General features: G+C 50.3%; 6 protein-coding genes across 6 annotated transcripts; 3 read left to right on the plus strand and 3 right to left on the minus strand.

Annotated features, from left to right (window-relative positions):
• Positions 1-116: 116 nt before the first annotated feature.
• C7974DRAFT_408339 (uncharacterized protein) lies at positions 117-1,373 on the minus strand (the record flags this gene model as incomplete). The annotated part of the gene is made up of 1 exon (XM_046143324.1): positions 117-1,373. One exon carries the CDS (start codon positions 1,371-1,373, stop codon positions 117-119), a length of 1,257 nt encoding a protein of 418 aa, XP_046003426.1.
• A 514-nt stretch (positions 1,374-1,887) lies between these two features.
• On the minus strand, positions 1,888-3,016 carry C7974DRAFT_430394 (uncharacterized protein; the record flags this gene model as incomplete). Its single annotated transcript, XM_046144697.1, has 3 exons — positions 1,888-1,980; positions 2,224-2,927; positions 2,980-3,016. The coding sequence occupies 3 exons, from the start codon at positions 3,014-3,016 to the stop codon at positions 1,888-1,890; spliced, it is 834 nt and encodes a 277-aa protein (XP_046003427.1).
• A 1,274-nt stretch (positions 3,017-4,290) lies between these two features.
• Positions 4,291-5,167, plus strand: C7974DRAFT_26087 (uncharacterized protein). Its single transcript, XM_046137512.1, has one exon. The coding sequence runs from the start codon at positions 4,509-4,511 to the stop codon at positions 4,875-4,877; it is 369 nt and encodes a 122-aa protein (XP_046003428.1). The 5' UTR covers positions 4,291-4,508; the 3' UTR covers positions 4,878-5,167.
• Positions 5,168-6,757: 1,590 nt separating this feature from the next.
• C7974DRAFT_408341 (uncharacterized protein) lies at positions 6,758-7,046 on the plus strand (the record flags this gene model as incomplete). The annotated part of the gene is made up of 2 exons (XM_046143325.1): positions 6,758-6,847; positions 6,894-7,046. 2 exons carry the CDS (start codon positions 6,758-6,760, stop codon positions 7,044-7,046), a joined length of 243 nt encoding a protein of 80 aa, XP_046003429.1.
• Positions 7,047-7,250: 204 nt separating this feature from the next.
• On the minus strand, positions 7,251-8,250 carry C7974DRAFT_26053 (uncharacterized protein). Its single transcript, XM_046137511.1, has 2 exons — positions 7,996-8,250; positions 7,251-7,947 (listed from the first exon to the last, which is right to left on the minus strand). Exon 2 carries the CDS (start codon positions 7,920-7,922, stop codon positions 7,422-7,424), a length of 501 nt encoding a protein of 166 aa, XP_046003430.1. The 5' UTR covers positions 7,923-7,947; positions 7,996-8,250; the 3' UTR covers positions 7,251-7,421.
• C7974DRAFT_326365 (methyltransferase-like protein) lies at positions 7,930-9,794 on the plus strand. The gene is made up of 3 exons (XM_046138986.1): positions 7,930-7,947; positions 7,996-8,227; positions 8,277-9,794. Exons 2-3 carry the CDS (start codon positions 8,127-8,129, stop codon positions 9,481-9,483), a joined length of 1,308 nt encoding a protein of 435 aa, XP_046003431.1. The 5' UTR covers positions 7,930-7,947; positions 7,996-8,126; the 3' UTR covers positions 9,484-9,794.
• The last annotated feature ends 3,300 nt before the right edge of the window (positions 9,795-13,094 follow it).

A 13,094-nucleotide genomic window follows, 5' to 3' on the forward strand; every position in this document is an offset into this window, starting at 1 on the left:
ATCTCCACCTCATTTTCGCAACGAGGCGTCGATCGGGTTCAACTATGCTCAACCCTGCCAAAGCTCTCAGACATTTTTCAAGATGTCGAGACCACTCTGGCAGCTTCCCGGCGTGCTCAGCTATTCGGCATGTATCCCGGTGGCGGCTGCTCCCACACGCCATCATACAGCGGCGGTACTATGGGTGCGGGTTCCTCGTCAGAATCTGTCGATGTGATATCTGCGCATTGCTGGGCCGTAAGCGGACAAACAACTGTGTACGCCATCTCGTCCATCTTCCGGTTTACCAGGTCTCCGGAGGCCTGGTCGAAGACGTCTTCTCCGATGCGCAGCCAGACGTGCAGTTTGTATTCCAGATACACGGCGAATCTCTTCTGAGGCATGTGGGGCGTATCACAGGAGAGTACGGTGTGCATGACGTGGCCGCCAGCTACGGACAGCGCGGTGCTGTCGCCGAGCGAAATGTTCTTGGGCGCCGTTACTGTGAATGGGACCTCCATGCTCGTGCCATCTGGGCCCATGTGAGCATGCGAGTCTCCGGTTCGCGTGAAAGGGTACTTCGGCTTGAGTTTCTTTCCGCCAGATGCGAGTTTGCATTTCTTGAGGACACGCTGAGCGGTCGACATTGGGATGTGGCCTGTAGCATCTGGAAAGCCAGTGACGATAACGGCAGTCTCTTCCAATTCCCACTTGATCTCTCGTGGAACTAGCCATCGTGTTTCTGTGGCGCGTGTGGAATCGTTCGATGGCAGCTGGAGACCTTCGAGCTGCAATGTGGTTGGGATGGCGACGTCCTTGGTGCCAAAGTCGGGCGTGTTGAACTTGACTCGGACGGCAAAGGATGTCTCTGGGAAAGACACTTTCCGAGATGTTTCCAGGTGAATGATCCCGCGGTCGACGCGTTCGATGTGTATGTTCTGTTTCGTTTGCAAGACTTTGCCATTCGGCAGAATGCATGTTGCAAAGATGGCGTATGAGATATCGACCGATGGCAGCGATGTCGTTGCAGGAAGGTATGAAGGAACTTGTAATCCAAAGTTACATTTAACTGTCTTTGATTCAGATAGCTCTTTCGGTGGGCTTATCAAGCAACCACAGAGCTTCTCTGCAGTCTCGTAGTCGAAGTGTTCCCTGTTCTGTTCCTTCATGAAACCAAGCTCGCTCAGGATGCTTGTAGATGCTGCCTCATGCCTCGTTTCTTTTTTTGAACTCAGTCGCCCAACTCTGGCAAGAGCGATGTGAATATCGCATTGTTGTGGTATGTTGTTGAATGAAACCTGTCCGTGGAGAAGTGGGTCGGATGTGCCTTCTGTGGAGTTGATCGAAATGGTGTGATCAACTGGGACTTGTAAGGACAGCTTGGGTTTTGCCATTACGGCCTGTATTGGTTGTCTGTTTGGTCGATAGGAATGATGATGTAGACTCACATATAGAGGAACAAAATACATCTTCGCGAAATCGGCATTCCTTTAGCATGCAATGCGGCCAGAACATCTTGCAACGAGGCCAGAACATATTGCAACGCGGCTAGAACATCTCGCAATGCGGCGGCTACATTCGCGCACAGACTAGATATCGAAAGAGGCAGCCAAGACTCAATCTGTATTCTTTGTGGGGGTTAGCGTGAAGCGTTTTGCTCAAAACGATTGGCCGAATATCCTCAATTCTCCACGTTCTCACCGTGCATGGTCTGAACTTCTGAAGGGTCCGGAGTGCACACGCCTATACCAACTCGAATTGTCGATAGGGGTCAGAAAATTTTGCTGCGTGTTCGCCAATCCTTCAATGTACAACACCGCTTTGAAGCACGTTTCTGTATCATTGCATGTATAGCTCAAGCCAAAGAAGTCTATGCCCGACCCAGTGCTCCAAATACGACCGAATGCCCTAAATAGGCATTGCATATACCCACTTCACCTCAGCGTGACCAACGTACATTTTCGCAATATGCACGAACAGATATGGGGAGTGCGGCAACCGCTAATGATCAGTGTCGCATATCAATATCCGAGCGAATTGTAGACAGTTCCCTCTGCTGCGCTATGTCGTTCAAGCCCGCAAAAAGCTCGTTGGGAATGCTTAGGTACAGTCCTTGCACCCACTCAATCGTAACGATGGCTGTCCTTAGTCAGCATGGCCGAAATAATAACCGCGGTTACAGACTCACCCATAGCGCTCTTTGTGGGGACCCAGCGAACCAGCTGAGGAACTCTCACGGTCTACTGTTTTCCCGGTCTCATCGTCTATTTTCCGCCCAGCGATTGATCTCCTTCGCTCCCCTATAACGGCTGCAGTGACATAGAGCAGCCACATGATGGCAGCAATAATCCCGTAAGCAATAACCTGGCCTTGACTAGGTGCAAACCCCAATGGTGCGTCGTATGCAAGAAGCAGACCCAGTCCTCCATTGATCATGCCCAGCGTGATGGCGACTCTCCCAAGCCACAAGTGTCCGTAGGACCAAAGCGTGCGGCGCTGGTATTTCTTGTATTTCAAGTGGTGGACATACCCCATGATGGGCTGGAAGATCAATGTCGCGAATAGGAAAAGGCCTATGATAGGATGGTAGCTGTCAAGGAGGCCAACTTCAGCAGGGGCTTGTTGGGCCAGCCAGATACCGATCCCAACCGCTGCAGTGTATACCAGATATGCGAAGACCTGGAAAAGGCCGTGGATGAGCCATGCACCGCGGAAGGAGCCAAGACGAATAAGGATGCTACCAACAGGGAAAAGGATAACGAAGGCCAGTGAAGCTAGGACGCCGTGTGCGATGAGCACTTTCTGTCGGCTGCTTACGAATGACTGTGATGGGCCGCCCTGTCTACTGCCGAACGCTCCGTTAGCGTCGCTACCGTCGCTGTTACTGCTCGACCCGCCTGGGCCGTATCGTCCACCAGGCCCATATTGTGCGGATACTGTCTTTACTGCTGTGGGAGCTGTGAGCTATTGTGAGCGGTATTTCATTCTGTCTGTAGTTACCTAAAGCTAGCAGAACTGCTCTGAGTCCAAGTATCATTGTGAATCGAACGAGGAAACCTCACAGGGATGATGGTAGAATTGCAAAGGATGATTGATATAGAGACAGAAGTGGAAGAATAATCTCTACTTAACCAGCCACTCCTCCCAGCAGTCGGTATATGGCACAGCCCCATGGGTGCAGCCAAGTACTTAAAGCCGGCAATTACGTGCCTGATGCGGGGTTTGCTGATATATATGACGTTCTGCGTAGCATACAATGATCCAGCTTACGCGTTTCGACTTGTTTTCGACTGTTGAGAGTGGTCGCTCGTTGCCAAAATAGGTCCGGGTAGACATGGTGGAGAGCCGAGTGAGAAATGTCGGCGAAACAACACAATCAACCTCCGACTTCTATGATGACGTCTGCTTGAGCTTGCATTAGGCTGAAGGATGACAGAAGATGCCTGTTTCATGTGATCATGCTGAACAGTAGGCAGCTGCGCAAAAGCCTTGAATAGCTTGAGCACGTGAGCACGTACAAGCGTGACCCGACAGCATGTGCTAGCGCGTCGAAGGAATGGCAGCCTTGTGTTGAATCGGACATCATCCCAAAAGACTTCAGGCATGGCCCTAAAAAACCTGCATGAACTGGTGTTTGACCGCCTCGGGCGCCCTGTCAAGGCGGCAGCCACCACGTGCCTTCTTGTTTCTTGGTCGTGACCAGGGGCTGTGATCAGAGTGGAGCTTCCTAGAGGCAGTCACCCGGGCGATCAGGTGTCGCTCGGCCAAAGTTGACCACTGGTGCTGGCTTGACAGCTCATGTAGGTGTCAAACAGTACGGTGTAACGATTTCTCGACAGATTATGACCTGGTTGGGCAGCATTTCGTCCGATCCTCGAGTATGAACCTTGAGACAGCCCCTGAGGTATGTTGTCATCACACAATGCAGGTACTAGGAACCCTGATAATTGGAGGTGAAGCCTGAATTGACGTGTTCTGATGTTTGGGTTGAAATTAGTCAACAGTCAATGACCCGTGCACCACCGCCCTGAGGATGCGCAGAAAGGGCTTCACTACGGGTGTCGATATTGCTATATCAACATCTTGATAATGCGCCCTTCTGTCGCGAGGGCATAGTTGTCATCGCTGTGAGTCGAAGCAAAGATAATTTTGTTGAAAGCGACATTGGGCTGGTGTTGATGTTCTGACTCCCCGGGGAGCGATGTCGGGCTTCGCCACACGATCTCCATTCTGACGAATCACACATCGACACGGGCCGCAAGCGGATCTGTCATGCCAGCATTTCCTGTCTTGCGCCATCATGGCGTCTGAGTCACTGCAGGCTCCTGACTGTTGTCGGCATGATCTGGCATCGCAAGGCGATTGCGTCTTCCGTGTCCACCCGTATATATAGGCTGAGGCTGTCTCCTGTTCATCACTCCACTATCAGGAGTCTTCGCTTTGCGGGGCGACTTTTCGTTGCCTTTTGTTGCTTTTCATCTCTCTGTTACCTCTGAATAACCAAAAAAAAAATCACAACACATTTCAACATGGGGAAACGACACAACAGAAAACGCACAAGGAGTCGTCCTCGCCATCGTGATGGCAACAACACAGATCAAACCGTTCAGCATTTCCGGAGTAATTCGATCGATACCCTTTCTTCGCAGTCCACAGTTATATCTTCTTATCAGCCATCGCATGCGCCCATCGCAAACGTCTCCGCAGACCACTGGCACCAAACATATTTCTCATGGCAGAATCGACTTCGATTCGAGCAGGAGAGAGCAAAAGCAGTAGAGTCTCACCAGCTTCGTGTCTTCGGCGGTGAGCCGGGGGACGAAGCGAGTCTCTTTGAACCAATGATGAAGGTGGTAACAGACCTTTTCGATGGCTACGATGACTTTGGATATCCATGATGGTTTCCCTTTCACGTTTTCAGAGCACATCTCCCCTTCATCATTTACTCTCTCCTCTCAATCACCTGTTGCCATCGAAATCAGTACGAAGTTACACATAATGACTACACCCATTGCGGATCCGAGCCTGTTGCCTTGTGTCTGCTTCCAGCGACACAGTCACTCTACTCAACATATTTCGCGCGGCTTACACCCGTGACGCTTATGGCGGCAAACGCTTGCCGTATAAACACCACTCAAACGATGATGACTCTGACAGCCAGCTAGAGGCGTGGGATCTTCTAAACTAGGACTCGTAGCAGTGAATTTACCCTTGAGACAACACCCTGTTTAGGTGCTCTGCAAGAGGTACTTCATGGTTCAACACAGTTTAGCCCTAGGACTCTGGTCTGCATAGTGGAGGATGGAAAGGGCGGAAGGGCGGTTCTAGTCGGCTGGATGCACGCCTGGAACGTCGTGCTTGAGCTATTGGCTCGCACGGCAGAGTTCCGGCTCGAGCGTCGCCGCCTAAAATGAGGTGGTCGAGGATGTGTACTTGGCGGACGAGTCATCATGTATGAGTGAGATGGTGGAAGTGTCATGGCACGGCACAACACGGCTTTTGCCTGGCGACAGCACTTTCTAAGAGGAACGTTAGAATTAAAAGATACCCACGCAACTCAGCGAATAGACCAAGCTCTCAAGAGCCACGACTTTGTAATCAAACGACTTCATAATCAACTTCTTGCCGCCTTGATCGTAAATCCACAGATGTAGAGGGCACTGTGTTCCATTGCTTTGTCACTCGGTCTGGCCATTTTGTAAACGTGTCACGAACGTAATAGGCTACTTATCGCCCGTTATGCGGTCGCCGTGAGACGGCGCATATGTGACTGATAGATTTGAGACGACCAAGTTTTTCTGAATTGTAGATGTAAAAGAACGTCAACGATGCTCAGTGCAGTGGCTCATTGCGAATGTGCAAGGGATGGCTCATTGCAAAATGTCATGACGTTTCAAAATTCCCAATTTCATCATCGGATAGCATAGGTACCAGACACTCTTTGGTGCACGGATCCTCGCCGAATTGACAAACTCAGGGAATCGAGGGGTAATCTTTGGCACCGAGCTGCCCGTCGCGCTAGACGCGTAACACGTTGTCACGAAGTCACGATTATTGACTTGATGTGACATCATAGGTATTATTGTGCACCCCAACGACTGTGCAATCTCCGCTTCGCGACAATCCTGCTGAGGCATGGAGCAAATACAGTGATTGACTGGGCTAGTCCTTTGAGCGCGCATACTCTCCGAGTAGTCCCACGCATTCGAGCCTTGAAGGCCATGCCAGATACATCCTCATACCTCGAACCCACGTATGCAGAATTTAGTGTGATCTTGACGTCTGAATGGATCGACATAGCGTACCAAACTGCTAGGCACAGGGAACCCTGTTGTCCAACCGTCTATCTGTGCGTGGTATTCGAATTTCTCGTGTTCAGTCATTGCAATTGGTTCTTGTCTACACCGATGCTTAGATAACCTTCGGTAGCCAGGACAGGGTCGAATTGTAGTGATCTCTCCATCTGCTACAACGGGCTAGCAAAATTGCCTGCCTTTGTCAACGCGCAGGCCTCATGAGACTGTGGAGACGGCAAAGCAAATTGATCGCTGGATTGCGCTTGACCATGGGCTGCCGATTGTCGAGAAGCCTCGATCATTGACGTAGTCGTAAAAGATGACGAGCTGCAAGAAGAGACACTTTGAGATGCCCAAAAGTCTATAAGTATCCAGCTTTCCTTCCTCTTGTATCCATCATCAATCAACAACTCTTCAGCTCCACTGTCAACTGTGTCAGACCTTTTAGCTTCTTAATACCCCCCAAGCACAGATCCACCAACATGCCTACAGACGCTCAGATTGCCGGTGGCCACAAGGCAAACATCAACAACCCAAACACCTCTGAAGAGTCCAAGCAGCATAGCCGCGAGGTAAGTTTGTGGTCGTCTTGCTGAGAATGGACATTGACCTCCATAGGTTCTCGATTCTGGCGACTTCGCCTCTGCTGGCAAGGACGATAGTGACAAGAACCCTAACAACGTCGCTGGTGGTCTCAAGGCTACCATCAACAACCCCAACAGTTCTGAGGAGGCGAAGCAGTCCGCCAAGGAGCGTCTTGAAGGAATGTAAAGCGTCCATGTAGCAACAAGACACTGGCCTCATGTTATAGGAAAGGCAAAGCCACAGGCTCGAGTGTGCAGAAGATCGAATAGCTAGTCGTCCAATACCAAACGTCTCGAGGAATGCGTCGTGTCTTTGACTCTATAACTGGTTTATGCCCTTGCAACACGTGCTTTCTTTGTCGAAATTTGTTCCGGGCTTCAAATGGCCTTCGACGGTGAGGTTTCCTTGCGAATTTTCCTAGATAATTGTCGTCGCACGTAAGAGGAGCGGAGGCGCCTGCTGCTCTTTTATTGGTGTCATTGGGTGGCACAGGTGGGATGACCATCCTTCATAGAGTTTCCCAGCTTATGTTGACGTCTGTCACGTTTCTCGCTCTTCTATTCACTTCATCGTTTCGTCCTTCTTGTCTAGTGCTCCCATGACGGTTTCAACGACACGTCTGAAACCTTCCATCTCCTCCTCGACGGTACCTCCCATGCCGGCATTCGCGAAACTCATCGAGCTGCTAACGTAGATTGGCTTGCCAGTTCTGCGCGCGAGTACCTTCGAGAGCCGTGTCGTGAAGTCGATGGTTGCGCTGTGCGTGAAGAGTGGTGTGCTAAGAGGCTGGCTCGGTATAGCTCTCTGTAGTACGACGTCAGCCTTGGCTAGAACGCAGCAGCAGCAAGGTTCGCGTGCACGTACATTTGGCATAGCATACACCAGCGATCCTAGAGGTACTGAAGCCGCTGCATCAGGAGTGGATGTGGTGAGGAAGAGCGTGATGTTTGGCCCGTTATCGTGGAGCCGGAGATTGATGTCTGTTCGTGGAGCTTTGGGGAGGGGTACCGAGATCTCGATAGGCGTGTGCGATGCGTCACTGTTGGCTACCGTGGTAGTCATTGTGTTGTGTGAGTGTGTCGCGTTGCTGGTGTGGGTGAGCTTGATTCACCCCACCTGACGCACGGACACGTACCGAGATATCTATCCCACGCTTTCAATTCTCCTACGCAATTTTGGACCCGCATAGGATCCAAGAACAACAACAATTCTAACTCGTTCCGAGTTCTTAACGTGGTTCCAATCTCGTGTATCATACGTCAAGATATGTGTCCCAAGATGGAGACAACAGAATGGGAAGGAGACTTCGACCCCCTCTCAGATCCGGATGAAAAGAAACATCTGCTTTCAGTGCTGGATTCATTCCGGTAGGTAGTTCGTCATTCAACTTGTATCATCAGGGCCAATCTGTCACAGGTCATACCGACGTCTAGCGCACTTCAATGGCACGCATGTTCGACGACAAGCATTTTACTCCTTACCTCAAGAACACTGGACGCTGCTATCAAAGCCACCATTCTCGGTTCTAGACTCTTTTAATAAAATGGACGACCTCATCGACAAAAATGCTGAGCTTGCTGAAGCTATATTCATGGCCGGTTTTAAGGGATTCATTGCTCCAACGATCGACAGTAATTGGGTGGCGTCAATCGTGCCTGAAAAATATGCTCGTGATGAGTATCAGATCTACTCAATAGTCATGGATCACTTGGACGTACATACGACACAGAGTGACATGGACAAAGCAAGGAGCTGTATCAATCAATTTTACCGAGACTGGAGTGCTGCTGGAAATGTGGAAAGAGAGAGATGCTTCGGGCCCGTGTTAAAGGCCTTGGATGCAGAGTATAAAACCAGACTGATATCCACACCTGGGCTGGAGAGATCAGACTTGAGAGTCTTAGTACCCGGCGCAGGACTGGGTCGTTCTGTCTTCGACATCTGCCAAGCTGGCTTCAGTGTTGAAGGAAATGAGATCTCATACCATGAACTGATGGCAAGCTCTCTGGTCCTAAACCACATTAAGAAGGCCGACCAGTTCACTATCGCTCCTTTCGCACTCGGCTGCTCGAATCATCTCTCACGTAGCGATCAGTTCCAGACATTCTCAGTTCCAGATATACACCCAGGTACTATCCTGGCAACGGGGCAAAGCTCAAAAGTTCCTGTGGACGAAAGGATGAGCATGGCCACAGGGGACTTCTGTGTTCTATACAGCTCACCAGATCATGAAGGCACGTTCGACGTCGTTGCTACTGTTTTCTTCATCGACACGGCACCCAACATAATGCGATACATTGAAACTGTTCGCAACTGCCTTAAACCAGGTGGTATTTGGGTCAATCTTGGGCCCTTACTTTGGCATCAAGCACCTCGAGGACCAGGCAGAGCTACCGATACCGAGGAGGAGTATGAACATACTCACGTTCATGATGCGGGAATTGGCGATCCCGGCTCGATAGAGCTGACAAATGACGAAGTCATGGCTTTGGTTGAGCACATGGGGCTCAAGATCGAGAGGCAAGAAACTAGCACTCCGGAGACAGGATATATTTCGAATCCTAGAAGCATGCTACAGAACACATACCGCCCAGTCTTCTGGGTCGCAAGAAAACTTGAATGAGGACATAGTATCTTTCCTTGTCAAGTCACATATCCACACAGGCCCCACGGGAATAGGCACAGATTTGAGCGTGAATCTGTGACCACTTCTCTCAATAGAATGACTCATACTCTCTTTGGGAGTAGCCGGTCAAGATGATCATGAAGTCTGGTATGCCCTTTGGATACACCTACACTTAAGCTAGGTAATCTGCAAAATTTGAACAGTATGTCATGGGAAATATCGGGAATGTGTTTACATCTAGCATCATAGAGTCTTGCTTCTGTAAAAGATACGGCCTAGACGTGCTCAAAAAGAGGCGTAGGAGCGGGAATCGCTCTTAGAGACTTGATTGTTTCCAATGAAAATTTGTCTGCCTTTCGTGCCGACCATCATCCGGCCTATCCGGCGCGGTCCTCTGTGTGCGTTGTTGAGCAATACCGAGCGCTTATGTGCGACTGTAGACGTGTGCCGCAGTTTGGTCTACCAGAATATCGTACCATATTCCGGCAACCTTAAGTGCCATCTTGTGTTCATCATTTCTGTGTTTGCTTTCACAGCATATCCCGTCTCAACTTTACCATTCCAGACCCGTCTCGACTGTACACATTCGTGTCAAGGTCTAGTGTTGCAGTCATAGATGATACAAATCCTCCAGTGTATGATATAATATATGCATCCGTTCCACCCGGACGTGCACGGTGAAATGCACAGGCGGCGCCAACTCAACACGAATACGAGGAGGCATTTCCAAAGTTTGGCCGGACCCGATACTTTGTTCATCAACATAGTTTGCTTTTCTCACGCATGAATGAAACTAACATCACCTTCCGATTGATGGAAATGTACACGGTCCGATATGACCCATGATGATATCGACTTGGCTCTTCTGTACGGTATCTAATTGTACAACATGCATGAATGGTGTAGATCCACAGCTAAGGTAAGAAGATTGTCCACGGCTTTGATAGGAACCTCTGACTAACGGTCAGATGCAAATGATCATGTTGTGCAATTCAACATTCCAAAACGACTAGCATCTGCCAAGTTTGCTGATACCTAGACTTTGGCTCATGATTACGGATCTGCTGCCGTCTCCCCCCATTATCATCGGTGTGTGGAATTCGCTGGATTGCTAAAGACGTGACAATTGGTTACTAGTAGATCAACAGGCGAGTAGCTAGAAAAGCGGGGTTGTCATGCAAAGCCACAGACGGCACAGCTAGTTGTGCGCGATCGGTGTACTGGAGTATGCAATTCATGCAAAGCATACTAGAATTAGTGAGCCAAAAGCCCTGGTATGAATGTGCGTAATCTAAGTCCCGCAACTTCTGCCGGACATGATGGTACTCAGGACGTGCACATGGCTAGTGATAGGATACGACAGAGGGCTGGCCGCGGAGCCAATTGAGTCTGTGCTATTGCGGTGACGTTACGAAATTGAGTGGTGGTACACAAACTTTGAGTTGGGACACTAGCCGTGCATCATTCTGACAAACCGTACCCCTAGAGCTTGGGATCAAGTAGACGTGAACGATCCCGCTGTCACTGAATGGAAAATGACAGATGTCAGTGATTCTATGTTGAGGCGCAAGGTACCGAATTTTCACCATGTGGACGGTGCAACCCATCCCTCTCACAATTTACAATTGACTTCCACCGGAAGTCCCGCAGGCCCGTTCCGATCAGGTCGTCTTTCGGATGGATGTTTATTTTTTTAACGTGAAACATTCTTCAGAAGAGAAGTCAGCTTGTTAGAACTGGGCCTCGGCAGTTGAAGCTGCGTTCGAAACCAACGAGAGGCAACATCCATGTTGATAGATACAAATAGTTGCACCGCATTAACAGAATGCGTGAGTAGCGGCGTAAGTGGAGTTGTAGAGCCTGATTCGGTCCGGAGAAACCTCGAGGACAATACCGTAGGACACGGCGGGAAGATCCGCAAAATCGTATCAACCGGATGGGGATATTCTCGGAAGGGACTGTTGTTCGAGTGCTGAGAGGCGTAAGAAGTTTGCTAATGTTGAACGACCGATCGTCGTAACGAGCTGACCGGTCCGCCACAGTCTGTCGATGTCTTTCAACTTGAACCAGAGGTACCGACCAAACCATGTGTGTGTTGGTAAAGCGCCTATGATGGCATCTCAGCATGTGCCCTTTCCTACCAGAGCACAAAGCAAGTATGTCGTGCATAGCCGTGAGGCTCGCTACGTCACATGGCTGGGGAAACGTCGTTTGAGAGACCGTGGACATGATGCATCACTCTTGATAGGTCAAGGGTCTCATGAAATCTGCCAAAACGTCCTCAAAGCAGAAGACCGCATTGCCTGGCCCATCACGAGCCGCTCAGCTGGTGTAATCGGGCCTTCCTCATGAGGTTGGTTGCACAGTTAACGGCTTTTCCTCATGCATTTTCGGACGCAACTCCGGAACCTAAAATGACGAACATGGGCAAGTGGTGGATTTCCCATATGCCATGCTGACGATTCAGGTAGGGGATATCGGCTCGAGCTCCTCGTGGTCGTTCCGCAGGGTCTAAATGGTCCTAGTATGTCGACTTCGCCAGGGCCCGCTCATAGCTAGGCATTAAAGACGTGAATTTCAATGGCTAGCTAGATGTCTGGACCAAGGGTTGTTTGAACGTTCAGAGCTGCAGGTTGGCGCAAGACATGCTCTGAGTTCCCGTGAGTGACGCCGTGTTGGAGACGGAGAGATCGATCGTCATCGGCTACTCTTGGCCTTCTGGCTTGATGATCGATCTATCTCGTGTATGACATGAGGCTTCACCAGCTTCATGTGCTTGCCGTTGAGAAGAATGCTGAGTGGGGTATAGGCAGGTCACCCTCATGGTAGACCAAGCGAGGAATGTATCTAGACCCGAATGAAAAGTGCGAGAGCGAAAGACTGAGAAAACTGGGATACCGGGGAATCCGTTTGGCGGTGGTCTGAGAGCGGCGACGAAGTCCTGTCACTTCGCATATGTTCGGGGGGCCGAGCACACCCTGAGTTGGAGCGGCCCGCAGCGTAACGACAGCATCGTGTCCCCACTAGCTGTCGCATGCGAGGCTAGTAGCTGATGTGTCAGGTACCTGCGGTAGCTCCACGGAACGCACATACCACTCTCAACGGCGGATCTCCAAGTTGCCAATTGATCCACCTGGGCATTGAGAAGCCGAGACCCATTCATCCCCTCACCACTGCCGCCGATCGTTGCACAAATGAAGGTAATAGGTTAGGCAATGGAGGTACATGGTACCTTGGCTTGCGTGTGAAGCCGTTGATGCGAACGCACTGTTCGCCGGTTGCCCTTACTGCAATGCATGCATGCTATGTCGCGCATATCATTTGTACAGCATTGAACAATAGGAAAGAGCAGCTGGGTTGCGTCGCAGACACTCTGCCTGACGATCTTTGCTATCCTCAGAGGCAGCATGTCTAAGTGAGAATGGCAGTAATGCGGGTCACGGAGCATGCCGCCTAGAGAACATCATGCCACCGCAGGAAGGATTCTGTTAAGATTTCGGGTCATTGAGATCTAAAAACTGACTGGAAACCGGACTTCGTTGCACTGTCTTCTTGATTGCATGCATGCCAATGCTCCGAGGCGGCAGAGGCCATCAGTTCATCCGTAC

This window comes from Boeremia exigua (genome assembly GCF_020726555.1).
Source record: "Boeremia exigua strain MPI-SDFR-AT-0100 chromosome Unknown C7974scaffold_1, whole genome shotgun sequence".
NCBI lineage: Eukaryota > Fungi > Ascomycota > Dothideomycetes > Pleosporales > Didymellaceae > Boeremia > Boeremia exigua.